The 16,846-nt window shown below is 52.8% G+C and overlaps 1 protein-coding gene across 2 annotated transcripts in view; it reads left to right on the top strand.

The window, feature by feature from the left end:
* ptdss2 (phosphatidylserine synthase 2) overlaps positions 1-16,846 on the top strand; it is a 171,034-nt gene that overhangs the window by 66,398 nt on the left and 87,790 nt on the right. For both annotated transcript variants that reach the window (XM_072518899.1, XM_072518898.1), the window contains exon 3: positions 367-449. In XM_072518899.1, the coding sequence (XP_072375000.1) occupies positions 367-449 (83 nt within the window). The remainder of the gene's footprint in view (positions 1-366; positions 450-16,846) is intronic.

The raw sequence follows: 16,846 nt of genomic DNA, 5'->3' as shown, positions 1-16,846 counted from the left end.
GGAGGTTCCAAGATGAATTGGGAGGTGGAGGTGTCAGGAAAGTGGTTTCCAAAACTATTTTGAGGAACTCTGGGAAACTACATAACAGACTAGGAATCTAAATTTCCCAGTTTGGTGGCAGAAATAGTCCTCTGTCTCATTTATCTTGCTCCTTCCCACGTCCCCAATTGCTTAGTCAAACCACTCTGGGACATTCAACTTACTGGACATTACCAGACTGGCTTAGCAATCATGTCTGACAGCAGAAAAAATAAAACAATTTTTAAGCTGAAAGTTTGTTCAGGTAATTTTTATGAAAAAGACCTTTGAAGATGTTTTAAATTTACAAATCTTGGATGTTTCTCCATTTTACTGTTTGATTTACAGAGGGATTGTTGCCAGCATTCTTGTATTCCTCTGTTTTGGAGTCACTCAAGCAAAAGATGGGCCATTCTCCAGACCTCACCCAGGTACAGTACTGTAATTTTGTAATGTCTCTGTCAGTCCTTCTCAGACTCTGTTTTCCACTTAGAAAAAGTCCTGCAAGTGTAAAGAATGGTCATGACAGTTAACTTGCACAAAGCACCCTGTCTTAATCCAAAGAAGTCAGTTTGGGAAGGGCAGTGTAAAATGTATTGTTCAGTCAGCAATGGCCCAGTTTTTCTATTCATTCAAAGGATATGGGAGATTCACTGTCCAGGCCAACATTTATGGTTCATCCTTAATTGCTTTTGAGGTGGTGTTGAGATGCCTTTTGGTGGTGAGCTGCCTATTTGAGCTGCTACAGGCCAAGTGGTGTAGGTATACCCATGGTGCTGTTCAGGAGGGAGCTCCAGGATTTTGTCCCAGCGACAGTGAAGGACTGGCGATATATTTCCAAGTCAGGATGGTGAGTGGCTTGGAGGGGAACTTAACATGTGGTGGTATTCCAATGTATCTGTTGCTCTTGTCCTTTTGGAAGAGGTTGTCTGAGGAGCCTTGATGTGTTCCTGCAGTGCATTTTGTTGATGGTGCACACTGCTGCTGCTGCTGTGTGTTATTGGAGGGAATAAATGTTTGCAGATGGGGTGTCAATAAAGTGGGCTGCTTTGTCCTGCAATTTGTCAAACTTCTTGAGTGTTGCTGAAACTGCACTCACCCATACATGGGGAGATTATTCCATCACATTCCTGACTTGTACCTTGCAGATTGCAGACAGGCTTTGGGGAGTCGGGAGGTGAGTTACTCACTGCAGGATTCCGAGCCTCTGACCTGCTTTTGTAGCCATAGTATTTATATGGCCAGTCCTGTTCAGTGTTTGGTCAATGGTAACTCCCAGGGTGTTGATAGTGAGGGATTCAGCAATGATAATGCTTTTGAATGTCAAAGGCTGATGGTCAGAATCTTTCTGTTTGAGATGGTCATTGCTTGGCACTTGTGTTGCGTGAATGTTCCTTGCCACTTGTCAACCCAAGTCAGGATATTGTCCAGGATTTGCTGCATTTGGACAAGGACTGCTTCAGTATCTGAGCAGTCACAAATGGTGCTGAACAGTACCTTAATACACTACAGCTACATGTCAATTTCTACATGGATTCAATTTGATTTTGTACCACTTGTGCTACTCTCAAAGTGTTTTCACTACCTCAGGCAAAATTGCAGCAGTGAGACATGAAGTTCCATTGTGTATTTTAAGTGCAGACATTGGAGGATATCTTGTGCCAAATCACTTGCCCTATTGTTCCACTGAGATGTACAAACAGTTACCAGTTCATACCTGTACATTTTCTACAGGGCTCGCTGATGAAAAAACAAATCTTCTCAAGTGGGCCGGTGGAATTAGTCGTCGTCTTATTTTGGCAGCTCTCATAATGGAATGATATCCACTACTATCAAAAGGCTTGGTTAAAGTTTGTATTAAAGTAATGGGTTACAGACCAGTCTTTTTACCTATTAATGTTAATGGATTAGGCGTCCCCCTATTACAGGGTTCACTGGGGTGGAGGGGGTGTCCCCCTATTGCAGGGGTCCCTGGGGTGGCCCCTAATTACTGGGGTCCTGGGGGGAGAGTCCCCCTATATACAGGGGTCCCAGGAAGAGTTCCCCTATTACTGGGGCCCTGGGGGGGGGGGGGGGGGGGGGCTATTACAGAGATGCGGGGGCCCCCCTATTACAGAGATGCGGGGGCCCCCCTATTACAGAGATGCGGGGGCCAATTTCCGAGAGGGTGGACCAGGTTTGGGGCCAATTTGCAGGGTGAGGGGGTGGCTGGCCGTGGGAACTTGCTATCGGGTTGCTCACTCAAGATAGCGACCCAATAGCTGGATTCACTGGGAATCCCTTGTATTCCACGCCATGGAAATAACACTAAATTTCTTACTTGTTTGCGCTTCCAGGGGGATTGTAAACAGGTTGCAATTCAGCCCGGTGGGAGAACGTAGTCTCCCAAACAGAGAATCCAACCCGGGATATCTTAATAGCCTATAAAAAATTCTGGTCAAATAAGTTGGAACGAAGTGTTCATGTATTGGATTTAAATACTTTATAGGGAGCTTATCAAATTATTTTGGGTGTGTTTCACCTTTGTGAGTGTTTGAGCATAATTGTTCAGAAAAAACTCCCCAAGTATGGTTTGGGAAAATACCATTCAACCTGCCAAACATGTTTTGAATTCATATGCAATTCATTCCATCATGGGCTCCACCAAATCCACTTCACAGTAGAAAGAACGGAAACTGATCCCAAACGGAAGTTGCTTGAGGTTTCTTCAAGCAAATTCACACAAGACTATGCAGGAGCTACCCTTACCTCCACGACAGGTGCATTCTTTGACGTGATGATTCCATAGGTCCAGCAGCATGCAAACTGTTTTCAACCATTCAAACATCTATTTATTGTTATACTAAAAACAAGGTATCTAAAAGCTTCAGTAATTCCAATTTCAAAATTCACCAGAGTAACCCCGAAACCACAGTATGATGCCGGATCATAAATCATAGACCAATTTTGATGCAGGCGTTTCCTCATTGCCCAACATCTATTACAATAATGGCGTTCAGATTAATTTTGTGTGTGCCAACGTGCAGCACGATCTGCAGCAATTGCTTTTTTGTGGTTTTTATAGAAATTTTGGGATATGTTTGGAACCAGTTTCCATCTTGTTGGATATATCAGCACAGTGGTTAGCACTATTGCTTCACAGCGGCAGGGACCCGGGTTCGATTCCAGCTTGGGCCACTGGCAGTGCTGAGTCTGCACGTTCTCCCCATGTCTGCGTGGGTTTCCTCCGGGTGCTCCGGTTTCCTCCCACAAGTCCCAAAAGACGTGCAGTTAGATAATTTGGACATTCTGAATTTTTCCTCTGTATACCCGAACAGGCGCCGGAATGTGGCGACTAGGGTCTTTTCACAGTAACTTTATTGCAGTGTTAATGTATGCCTACTTGTGACAATAAAGATGATTAAATATTAGCTACACAGAAAAAATGTTGAAATTCAGGAGCCGTGGAATATTCCGATACAAGCTGTTGTACTGGAGTTTCGCCTGCAAGGGTTCTGCCAAATACGATCCCCTGCTCTCAACTTTGGTGGCTTTTTAATTACTGCAACTTAAGCAGAAAAGTTATAGGGTGTGGCACCAATATTCTCTCTCAGCAGTGTGGCCTTGCAGCAACTTGAAATTCAGCAGATGCAGGCTGCAAACAAGTTCTCCATTTTAATTTGCATGTGCATGAGTGTGCAAAAACATGTAAAGGACCTCTGCACTTGGGTGGATTGGTCACACTCTACAAAAACATTAGAGTGCACGTTCTTCAGTTGTTTCACAAATCTTCATTGTTCCTGTTGAGAGACTAAATAGAAACATAGAAAAAATGGGGGCAGGAGGAGGCCATTCAGCCCTTTGAGCCTGCTCTGCCATTCATTATGATCATGGCTGATCATCCAACTCAATGGCCTAATCCCGAACCTCTCTCTCTCTCTCTCTCTTTCCCCCCCCCCCCCCCCTTGATTCGCTTGCCCCAATATCTAACTGCTTCTTGGAAACAGGCAGTGTTTTGGCTTCAACTACTTCTGTGGGAATGAATTCCACAAGCTCACTACTCTCTGGGTAAAGAAATTTCTCCTCATCTTTGTCTCAAATGGTCTACCCCGTATCCTCAGACTGTGACCCCTGGTTCTGTATATCTTCACTATTAGGAACATCCTTCTTGCATTTATCCTCTCTAGTCCTGTTAGAATTTTGTAGGTTTCTACGAGGCTCCCCTCTTATTCTTCTGATTTCCAGCGAATACATTACTAACAATCACTCCTCACGCCAGTCTCGCCAGCCCAGTAATCAGTCTGGTAAACCTTCGCTGCACTCCCTCTATAGCAAGAACATTCTTCTTCAGATAAGGAGTCCAAAACTGCACACACTATTCCAGGTGTGGCCTCACCAAGGTCCTGTATACTTACAGTAATACTTCCCTATTCCTATACTCAAATCCTCTTGCAATGAAGGTCAGCATACCATTTGCCTTCTTTACTGCCTGCTGTATCTGCATGCTTACCTTCAGCGACTGGTGTATGAGGACACCCAGGACTCATTGCACATTCCCCCCTCTTAATTTATGGCCATTCAGTTAATACTTTGCCTTCCTGTTTTTCAACATTAATTTCCTTTAGTTTCTCCCTCACTAAATCCTGCTTTCCTCAACATTTCTGATATTGAATCTGTGCCCTCATTTGTTAAGTGAGAACCAAATTATGTATTTAGTTGCGCAGCTATTTCTTTGTCCCCAAATGTAAATTCCCTTGTTTCTGATTGAAAGGGACCTACAGTTGCCTTCGCTAATCTTTTTCTCTTCACATACCTTTGGAAACATTTAAAATAACATGCTTTTATTGAGGCATTTAGAATTTTAACAATTTTCAAGGACGTGAACAACACACACCCAACTGCATGCAGCTTAATTTTCCCCAAAGAAGTCGATAAATGGCTGCCACCTCCGGGTGAACCCTAGCATCGATCCACTCAAGGCAAACTTGATCTTCTCAAGCCTGAGAAACCCAGCCATGTCATTAACCCATACCCCTGATTTTGGGGGTTCCGAGTTCCTCCACGCCAATAAGATCTCTCTCCGGGCTACCAGGGAGGCAAAGGCCAAAACATCAGCCTCTCTTGCCCCCTGGATTCCCAGGTCTTCCGACACACCAAATATCGCTTCCTCTGGACTCGGAACCACAATTACCTTCAATACCTTCCACATGACGTTGTCAAATCCCTGCCAAAATCCCCTAAGCCTCGGACATGTCCAAAACATGTGGACATGATTTGCGGGCCTTTCACACACCGCCCACACCTATCCTCCACCCCTTCGAAGAGCCTGCTCATCCGGGCCACAGTCATGTGCGCCCTGTGGACCACCTTGAATTGTATCAGGCTAAGCCTGGCACACGACGAGGATGCGTTGACTTTCCTCGGGGCATACTCCCATAACCCGACCTCCAACTCACTGCCCAGTTCTTCCTCCCACTTTCGCTTTACTTCCCTATCGGGGCTCCCTCGCAATCCATGAGCTCTTTATAAATTTCAGATACCTTCCCCATGCTTAGGGCAGCACGGTAGCATTGTGGATAGCACAATTGCTTAACAGCTCCAGGGTCCCACGTTCGATTCCGGCTTGGGTCACTGTCTGTGCGGAGTCTGCACATCCTCCCTGTGTGTGCGTGGGTTTCCTCCGGGTGCTCCGGTTTCCTCCCACAGTCCAAAGATGTGCAGGTTAGGTGGATTCGCCATGATAAGTGTCCAAAATTGCCCTTCGCGTTGGGTGGGGTTATGGGTTATGGGGATAGGGTGGAGGTGTGGACCTTGGGTAGGGTGCTCTTTCCAAGAGCCGGTGCAGACTCGATGGGCCGAATGGCCTCCTTCTGCACTGTAAATTTTAAATTCTATGATCCCCACTCCTGTTTTCGACACTACCTTGTCCTGTATCCCCTGGCACGGCAGGTGCGGAAAAGGTCAAAATCTGCCTCCACACAAAGTCCCTCACCTGCAAGTAGCGCAACCCATTCCCATCAGGAAGCTTGAACTCATCCTTCAATTCCTCCAAATACAGAAAGAGCTCATCTACAAACACATCCCCCATTTAGGCCCCCCCCACCTTTCCCGGTGCAAACCGCTGGTCGTCACAAATTGGTGCCCACAATGACGCCTCCTCCACCTCTATATACTTCTGCCACTGTCCCCACACCCTCAGGGCAGCCACTAATACCGGGCTTGTGGAGGACCGAGCCGGCGAGAACAGCAGAGACGCCGTTAACAGTGTCCCTAAACTCGTGCCCCCACATGATGCTGCCTCCATCTGCTCCCAGACCGACCCCTCCCCTACCGCCCACTTCCTGACCATTGCTACGTTCGCCACCCAATAATAACTTAGAAAATTCGGTAGGGCCACCCCCCCACTGTCTCCGACCCCGCTGCAGCAACACCTTCACCTGCGGGGTTTTACCCGTCCACACAAACCCAGAAATCACCGCATTCACCCTCTTAAAGAAGGCCCTGGGGATAAAAATAGGAAGGCTCTGAAATATGAACAGAAACCTCGGGAGAGCCGTCATCTTCACCGTTTGAACCCTCCCCGCCAGTGACAACGGAAGCATATTCTAAAGTCCCCTTTCATCTGCTCCACCAACCGAGCCAGATTCAGCTTGTGCAGCTGCCACCACTTCCATGCCACCTGGATGCCCAAATACGACCCACGCTGGTCAGGATCCTCTCCACTCTGGCTGGGGGTTCCAAATCGTATAATCTGCTATAAAAGTCTCTGAACACCCTGTTCATCTCCACTGGGTCTAAGACCGTGTTCCCCCCATTGTCATTTACTTTCCCAATCTCCCTCGCCGCCTCCTGCTTCCTCAGCTAGTGTGCTAGCATCCTGCTTGCCTTCTCCCCATATTCGTACACCGCCCTTCTCAGTTGCCCCACCGCTTTCCCCGTATATAGCAACCCAAACTCCAACTGCAGCTTCTGCGGCTCCGTCAACAAGCCCGCCTCCTGGGCCTCCGAGTACCTCCTGTCCACCTGAAGGATCTCCTCTACTAACTTATCCATCTCCACCCGCTCCGCCTTCTCCCTGTGTGCCTGTATTGAAATAAACTCCCCTTTCACCACTGCCTTCAATGCCTCCCACATCGTGGCTGCCGAAACCTCCCCAATATCGTTTATCTCTACATAACTCCGAATGGCCTCCCTCACCCACTCACACATCTCTTCCTCCGCCTGCAACCTCCTGTCTAACCTCCATTACGGGTGCTGCCCCCCCCCCCCCCCCCAACACCACCCCTTACTCACCCGCAAGTCCACCCAGTGCAGGGCGTGATCAGACACCACTATCGCAGAGTACTCAGCGTCTAACACCCCCGCCAGCAATGTCTTATCTAAAATAAAGAAGTCAATTCGGGAGTACACTTTGGGCACATGGGAGAAGAAGGAATATACTTTCACTCTCGGCCTCCCAAACCCCTCCCATGTGTTCCATAAACCCCCTTAGCTCCTTCGCTGCTGCCGACACCCACCCTGATCTCGAGCTCGACCAATCCAGCCATGGATCTATAACTGTGTTCAAATCCACCTCCATAATCAGCCGATGTGAGTCCAGTTCAGGATCTTCCCCAATACCCGTCTCATTAACTCTACATTATCCCAGTTTGGAGCATAAATGTTCGCCAGCACCACCGGCATCTCCTCCAATTTCCCACTCACCATAACATACCTCTCCCTAGAGTCCGCCATTATACTTCCCACTTCAAACGCCACCTGTTTGTTAATCAAAATCGCTACACCCCTTGTTTTGGAATCTAGCCCCGAATGGAATACCTGCTCTACCCACCCTTTCCTCAGCCTAGGGTGACATGCCACCCTTGGGTGTGTCTCCTGTGTCAGCGCCACGTCCGCCTTCAAGCTTTTCAAATGCGCGAACACATGGTCCCTCTTGACTGGCCGATTCAACCCTGTCAAGTTCCATGTGAGCAGCTTGCTTTTCCCCCACCCTCTACTGGTCAACCATAACTCTTTCTGGCTCTTCCTGGGTCAGCCCGTGTCCCGCACCTCCTCAGGCCCACCCTTGGGCGTTCACAGTCATCGACCCTCCCCATATTACCGTTTAGAAGCTCCTCCCCTGTAAGCAGTTCACACCCCTTCCCCCAAATACACAATAAGAACCCTAACCCCACTCCACCCACTAACCACCTGCTCACCCCCCACTATGCTTCCGTGAACAAGCCTGCTGAGCTAGCCTGGTAGCCCCCGCCCATGGCACCTAGCATCCTACCCTCTTTTCCTACCCTCTTTTCCCCCCCCCCCCCCACTCAACCACCCTCCCAGTGCAAACTTAACAATCCCCACCAAACGAACAGAAAAGTGCAACCCACCATCTCCCATCAAGAAAAAAAACAAACCCAAAACAAATCAATGGCCCCAACCACAGTGCAAAAGTGACCCAAACAAACCACAAAAATACAGAACAGGAGCATCTCCTCCAGAGTTTAATGTCCTCCTTCTCCTGCCAGTTCATTGTCTCTGACAAAATCCATCGCCTCCTCTGGTGTCCTAAATTAGAGTTCCCGACCCTTATAGGTCACCCACAGGCGTGCCGGGTGCAGCATGCCAAACTTCACCCCCTTCTTAAAGAGGGCCACATTCACCTTTTTGAAACTCTTTCTCCGTTTGGCCAGTTCCGCACCCAGGTCCTGGGTACACGCGCAGCTCACTACCTTCCCAAGTGGAGCGTCTGCCTGGCCCACCTCAAAATTTGTTCCTTTTCGAAGAACTGGTGCAGGCGTACCACCATCCCCCTCGGTGGCTCTTTCCCCTGTGGCTTCCTTGTTAGCACACTGTGCGCCCGGTCCACTTCCAGGGGCCGAACAAATGCCCCCTCTCTCAGCAGCTTCTCAAACATACGCGCCGGTATCCGCCTCACTGGTATGTCTGCCTCACTGGGGGATGCCACCCCGAACCTTGATGAGGTTCTTCAGGACATGTCCAACGCTCAGATGGGCATGGCTGAGGCACTGCGGAGCATGAGCCAGTTGCAGGTGGGCATTGCCAAGGCGCTGCAGAGCATGTCCCAGTCACTGAGGAACATTGCCTATGGTGTCGACACCATGGTGCGGACCATGGGAAACAGCTGGGGCTTAAACCAGCTGCCCCGCCATCTCAAGGTGAACCCCAGGGCCCTATGGGCACCGACTGAGAGGAGGGGGCGCTGAGTGCCAACCCGGACACACCCTATGGGGTGTCAACGGTGGCCACCAGCTCTCCCGAGTTCCACCCCTCTGAGGCCGCGTATCGGGGTCAACACACGGGACAAGGCAACACGGCTGTGCATGTGCCGTTGACAAGTGAGCCTCCAGCCCCGGAGCCCTCAGAGGACAGTCATCAGCGGCATCGAAGGCCACGAGCCGAGGTAAGCAGCTGGCTGCCTCCACCTCAGATGTGCATCCTGGGGCGACACCTAGACAAAGTGGTAGAGCTAGGAGGGCAAAGCACATCGAAGAGCACTGAGGGCACGGGGGGGGGGGGGGGGGGGGGGGGGGGGGGGGCTGCACCATCTGGAGAGTGGGGACCTATATTGAACAATAAACACCCTTGTGCACAACCAGTAGCATGCCTCTGTCACTTTCTTCTGCAATGCATCACCGTGTACAGGTGATGGGTGTGAGCAAGCACTCAGCAGACAGGTAGGGGTCAGACTATGGCATAGAGTGAGGAGCACTCAATGCCCAGCTCTCTATGGGTTATCACCCCCCCCCACCGGCCTGCCCACCCGCCCTTGACAGTGAACCGTGGGCAGTACCGACACAGTCCCAGCACCCTGGAGTGATGTGACACATACCCACCTACCACCCCCATTTCCCACCCTCCCAAAGTAAGGTTGCGATGATGGATCAGGCCAAGTCCTAAGTGAATCGGGTAAGTATGATGGCCTCCCTGGCCCTCCGGGCTTGCCGGACCTTAACCACTGCTACCTGTGCTGCAGGCTCCGGCTGGGCCTCAGATTCCTCCTTGGCCTCGTTCTCCAGCCCCTGCTGGTCCAGCGCCTCATCATCATCCTTGTCCTCGGACATGACCACATGTTTCTTGTCACCAACCTCCAGCTCATCGCCCCACTGCTGTGCGAGGTTGTGGAGGACACAGCGGACCACAACAAAGTGGGCGACTCTCCGGGCGGTGTACTGGATTGCACCACCGGAGCGGTTGAGGCATCGGAACTACATCTTGAGTCCGATGCACCACTCAATGACAGCCCGGGTGGCTGCATGGGCCTCGTTGTAGCGGGTCTCCGCTTCGGTCTCCGGCCTACGTACTGGCGTCACGAACCAGGTCCTCAGCGGATATCCCTTATCCCCCAAGAGCCAACCGGCCATCCTGGGGTGCTCTTCGAAGAGGGCAGGGTGACCGACTGCCCCAGGATGTAGCTGTTATGCACACTCCTCTGGAAGCGTGCACACACATGCATTATCTTCATCTGCTGGACGCAGACGGGTTGTGTGTTGAAGGAGTGGAACCCTTTTCTGTTAACATAGGGCATCCCCAGATGGCCCGGTGAGTGCAGGGCAACATGCATGGCATTTATGACTCCCTGGACCTGGGCTATCCTGGCAATAATGGAGAAACGTTCAGCCGGGCATCCTGTTGGGCTTGGTCCATGTCAAAATGGATGTAGTCTTGCGTCCAGGCATACAGGGCATTTATGACCTGTCGGACGCACCTGTGGGCTGTGTCTTGGGAGATACCACACAGGTCCCCGCTTATGCCCTGGAATGATCCAGTGGCGTAAAAGTTCAGGTCTGCAGTGACCTTAATGGCTACCGGGATCAGGTGTCCTCCTCCTCCTCCATGTGGTGCCAAGTCCGCGAGGATATGGCGCAGGTGCCGCACTGTCTCCTTGTTGAGACGGACTCTCCTGCTGCACACACTGTCCGTCATCTGTTCAAACAATCAGCAACGCCTGTACACACTGAGCCGTCGCGGGACTCCCCCTCTGGGTCCCTCCCTAGTCTGATGGGCAGCTGGGTTCTCGGGACATGGGGCAGTGTCCGGCACATGGGCTGCTGCCTCGAGCATCTGCAGACGCTTCTGCTGCCGCTTTCCCCGGCATCTGGTGCACCAGCAACACTAGGGCAATCTCTGCGTCCATCATCCCTGCCATAGCTTTCAATATCTGCAAAGAATTGGGAGAGGGTGTTAGACTGACAAACAGTGGTGGCTCCCATGCCGGACCCTCCATTTCCCCAGTGCCCCTACCTGGAACGTCCTGCCCACTCACACCCAGCCGCAACGGGCTCCCCTCACCGGACCCAGACCCTGTACGCTGGATACCTGCTCACAACATCAACCGGAGGGCGCTCGCCCCCTCCCCGTGGCACTCACCTACCCTCTGGCCGTGAACATGTCCCCGAAGCTGTGTCCCATCCCCTGGGTGTTCGGATGTTGGCTGCTACGTGTGTGGTGTTGTCTCCCGCAGTGTTCTGGCAGACTGTCCAGGCATCGTGGTCTGATTGGGATGCTAGGCAATGACTTCCGCATCCTACATGGCCAGCCCACCTACGGGAATACACATGGGTTGTGTGAAGTCCTCGCATAACCATGATTGCCAATTCCCGAGAGGCTATAACCTTCAGCTGCATGACCAGAGGCCCCGGCGGTCCTGGACATTGTGTGGATGGTGGGACAGACAGACAGGCAGGAACAAGGGTTGCCCCTCGGAAACTGGTACAGATGATCCAGGGGTTGGCATGGTCGTGCAGCGACCGGTTTCCCCCCAGTTGCTGCCCCCAGCGCACCCCCCACCCCCATGGCGGCCTACCCTGCGGAGGGACCCCCCCATCCTTAGCCGAGGGTCCACCTCCCCCACCAAACGCAGGGGCAGCAAGCCCAACGCCCCGGGCTCTTTGCCTGTGAGCAAAGGTGGCTCCTCACCTCCTCGGCTCCCCACAGAAGCCCTTCTGCCAGGTTCATGTTTTTAAAAAAGGAGTGCTAATTGGCGCCATGTGAGTACTTGCTGGGGAGGTTGGGGTGGCTCTTGTTAATTGTATGGAAATGGGGCTTAAGTGGTGATAATTGTTTTCTCGCCTTTCTACGGCGAGATTTCGAGGGGAGCGGGCCAGTTGCATTGCAAACTGATTGGCGCCTGGTACGGTTCCCGCTTTTGGCCTCTCCCGCTGTTCACCAGCCTTGCTTCGCTTGAGCGCGAGTTTAATGAGGCCGGAAGATTGCGCCCTGCATATATTAATAAATATGGCCTTCTAGCAGATGGAAAGAACATGTACACACTCATTGCGCCTGTTTCAGCTGAACAACATAAATGACAGTCATTTGTTTGTTCATTCCTCAGGGCACCGTCTTTTTAGCAACACAATTTTTCCCCCCCTTACAGACAATAACCGCCCCCGCCCCCCCCCCCCCCCCGTAACAAAATCGCACTGAGCAATATATATGTATATATACATGGCAAAATGGTATATTTACATAGCTTTATACACTGGCTCTCGCCCGCACGTGCCAGTTTCCCCCACCCTCCATGTTATCTCCTGCTCATCCATCCCCTCAAACAATCTCTCGTTCCCCCCCCCCTCCCCCCCCCCCCCCCCCCCCCCCCCGGGTTGCTGCTGCTGCTGACCGACCTTCCTCTAACACTCCGCGAGGTAGTCTAGGAACGGCTGCCACCGCCTGTAGAACCCCTGCGCAGACCCTCTCAAGGCAAACTTAATCCTCCCCAGCTTTATGAACTCAGCCATGTCGTTCATCCAGACCTCCAGGCTAGGGGGCTTCGCCTCCTTCCACAATAGCAAGATCCTTCGCCGGGCTACTAGGGACGCAAAGGCCAGAATTCCGGCCTCTTTCGCCTCCTGCACTCCCGGCTCATCCACTACTCCGAATATTGCTAGCCCCCTTCAAGTCCCAGCTTGGCTTGACCTGGACTTTCACCACCTGAGATATTGCTCCTGCCACTCCTCTCCAGAACCCCTCCAGTGCCGGGCATGACCAAAACATGTGGACATGGTTCGCCGGACTCCCTGAACATCTTTCACATCTGTCCTCTACCCCAAAGAACTGACTCAACCTCGCCCCCGTCAAGTGCGCACTGTGAACCACCTTAAATTGTATCAGGCTGAGCCTGGCACATGAGGAGGAGGAATTAACCCTACCCACGGCATCAGCCCACAAACCTTCCTCGATCTCCTCCCCCAGCTCCTCCTCCCATTTACCCTTCAACTCTTCTGCTAGGGCTTCCCCCTCTTCATTCAACTCTTGGTGTATTGCCGAAACCTTGCCCTCCCTGACCCATACACCCGAGATCACCCTGTCTTGAATTTCTTGTGCCGGGAGCAACGGGAATTCCCCGACCTGTCGCCTCACAAAAGCCCTCACCTGCATATATCTAAATGCATTTCCCGGGGGTAAGTCAAACTTCTCCTCCAGTGCCCCTAGGCTCGCAAATGTCCCGTCAATGAACAGGTCCCCCATTCTTCTAATCCCCGCCCGATGCTAGCCCTGGAACTCCCTGTCCATCTTCCCCGGGACAAACCGGTGGTTACCCCTGATCGGGGACCACACCGAGGCTCCCACTGCACCCCTGTGCCGTCTCCACTGGCCCCAGATCCTTAACGTTGCCGCCACCACCAGGCTCGCGGTATACTTTGATGGCGAGAACGGCAGCGGTGCCGTCACCAACGCCCCCAAGCTCGTTCCTTTACAGGACGCCATCTCCATCCTCTTCCATGCCGCCCCCTCTCCCTCCATAATCCACTTGCGGATCATCGCCACATTTGCTGCCCAGTAGTAGCTCCCTAGGTTTGGCAGCGCCAGCCCTCCTTGGTCCCTACTGCGTTCCAGGAACCCTCTCCTTACCCTCGGGGTCTTATTCGCCCACACAAACCCCATAATACTCCTACCTACTCTCTTGAAAAAGCCCTTGGTGATCACGATGGGAAGGCACTGCAACACAAACAAAAACTTTGGAAGGACCACCATTTTGACCGACTGCACTCTACCTGCCAACGAGAGCGGCAACATATCCCATCTTTTGAAGTCCACCTCCATTTGGTCCACCAACCTCGTTAGATTCAATTTGTGTAGGGCCCCTCAACTCCTGGCTATCTGGATCCCCAGATACCGAAAACTCCCCACCGCCCTCCTCAGCGGTAGGTCCCCTATCCCTCTTTCTTGGTCCCCTGCCTGTAATACAAAAAGCTCACTCTTCCCTACATTGAGCTTATAGCCCAAGAACTCCCCAAACTCCCTCAGAGTCTGCATGACCTCCACCATCCCCTCCATTGGGTCCGCCACGTACAGCAGCAGGTCATCCGCGTATAGCGACACCCGATGCTCTTCTCCCCTGCGGACCACCCCCCTCCATTTATTAGACTCCCTCAGTGATATGGCCAAGGGTTCGATCGCCAATGCAAACAACAGGGGGGACAGGGGGCACCCCTGCCTCGTTCCTCGGTATAGCCGAAAGTACTCCGACCTCCGCCGGTTCGTCACCACACTCGCCACCGGGGCGCTGTAAAGGAGCTTAACCCAGCTAATAAACCCTCCCCCGAACCCAAACCTACACAACACCACCCAGAGGTACTCCCACTCTACTCGGTCAAAGGCCTTTTCCGCGTCCATAGCTGCCACTATCTCCGCCTCTCCCTCCTCCGATGTCATCATTATCACATTTAAGAGCCGCCGCACATTAGTATTTAATTGCCTGCCCTTTACGAATCCCGTCTGGTCCTCATGAATCACCCCCGGGACACAGTCCTCAATCCTCGTTGCCAGGACTTTTGCCAATAACTTAGCGTCCACATTGAGGAGCGAAATCGGCCTGTACGATCCACATTGCAGTGGGTCCTTGTCTCGCTTTAGAATCAAGGAGATTGTCGCCTCCGACATTGTCGGAGGCAGGGTCCCCTCCTCTCTTGCCTCGTTAAAGGTCCTCACTAGTAGCGGGGCCAACAGGTCCACATACTTGCTATAGAACTCCACCGGGAACCCGTCCGGCCCCGGGGCCTTCCCCGCCTGCATACTCCCCAAACCCTTACTCAGCTCCTCCTACCCGATTGGTGCCCCCAAACCAACCGCCTCTTGCTCCTCCACCCTCGGGAACCGCAGTTGGTCTAGGAATCGTCTCATCCCCTCTTCTCCCCCCCCCCCCCCCCCCCCCCCCCCCCCCCCCCCCCCCCCCCCGGGGGGCTGGGATCTGTACAGCTCTTCATAGAAGGTCTTGAATACCTTGTTTATTTTCGTTGCACTCTGAACCGTGGCTCCCCCTCCATTTTTGATTCCCCCTATTTCCCTCGCTGCCGTCCTCTTACGGAGCTGGTGTGCCAGCATCCGACTGGCCTTTTCCCCGTACTCGTAGGTCACCCCCTGCGCCTTCCTCCACTGTGCCTCCGCCTTCCCCGTGGTCAACAGGTCAAACTCCGTCTGGAGCCGTCGCCTTTCCCCAAGTAATCTTTCCTCCGGGGCCTCTGCGTATCTCCTGTCCACTCGCAAAATCTCCCCCACTAACCTCTCCCTTTCCATGCCCTCTGTCTTCTCCCTATGAGCCCTGATGGAGATTAGCTCTCCCCTGATCACCGCCTTCAACGCCTCCCATACCACCCCCACTTGCACCTCCCCGTTGTCGTTGGCCTCCAAGTACCTTGCGATACACCCCCTCACCTTCCCACACACCACCTCATCTGCCAGCAGTCCCACGTCCAGCCGCCACAGCGGGCGTTGGTCCCTCTCCTCTCCCAGCCCCATTTCCACCCAGTGCGGGGCATGGTCCGAAACGGCTATAGCCGAATACTCCGTCCCCTCCACCCTCGGGATGAGCGCCCTGCCCAGAACAAAGAAATCTATCCAGGAGTAGGCCTTGTGCGCGTGGGAAAAGAAAGAAAATTCCCTGGCCTGCGGTCTTGCAAACCTCCATTGGTCCACTCCCCCCATCTGATCCATAAACCCCCTGAGCACCTTGGCTGCTGCCGGCCTCTTTCCCGTCCTTGATCTGGAGCGGTCCAGTGCTGGATCCAGCACTGTATTGAAGTACCCTCCCATTATCAGTCCTCCTACCTACTGGTCCGGAATGCGCCCCAACACGCGCTTCATGAATCCAGCATCATCCCAGTTCGGGGCGTATACATTTGCCAACACCACCCACGTCCCTTGCAACCTACCACTCACCATCACATATCTCCCTCCTTTATCCACTACGATAGTCCTGGCCTCAAATGACACATGCTTTCCCACCAGAATTGCCACCCCTCTATTTTCCGCGTCCAGTCCCGAGTGAAATACCTGTCCTACCCATCCCCTTCTTAACCTAACCTGGTCCTCCACCTTCAGGAGTGTCTCTTGGAGCATAGGCACGTCTGCCTTCAGTCCCTTCAAGTGCGCGAACACTCGAGCCCTCTTCACGGCCCTCTTCACACCCCCCCCCCCCCCCCCCCCCCCCCCCCCCGACTAGCCATCTTCTTTTCTGGGCCAATCCCGTGTCCGCGTTTCCCTCACCCTCCAGTCCCCCAGCCGGGGGACCTCCGTCCCGACCACCTCTTCTATGTCCCATTCCCTTTCGGCCAGTGCAGCAGCAACCCTTTCCCCCCCCTCCCTGTCTAGCTTTTTTGCTCCCCCCATATCACTCCCGTAAGTCAGCTGACACCTGCTGACCCCGGCTTCCCCCGCCATCCCTTTGACCCCCCCCCCCGGTGTGGGAGTCTGCCCATCAATATACGTTCCTTCATTCCCCCTCCCGCCTTTCTTCTGCGCGTGGGAAAAGAACCCCGCACTTTCAAAAGCCTGCCCCGCCCCCTCTGGCGCAGCTCCTGTTGCGGCCTTGTCTCTCTCCCCCAGCACATCCAACATTCCCTGCGTG

The sequence above is a fragment of the Scyliorhinus torazame genome, chromosome 10 (genome assembly GCF_047496885.1).
Source record: "Scyliorhinus torazame isolate Kashiwa2021f chromosome 10, sScyTor2.1, whole genome shotgun sequence".
NCBI lineage: Eukaryota > Metazoa > Chordata > Chondrichthyes > Carcharhiniformes > Scyliorhinidae > Scyliorhinus > Scyliorhinus torazame.
This window is presented reverse-complemented; position numbering and strand designations above follow the sequence as displayed.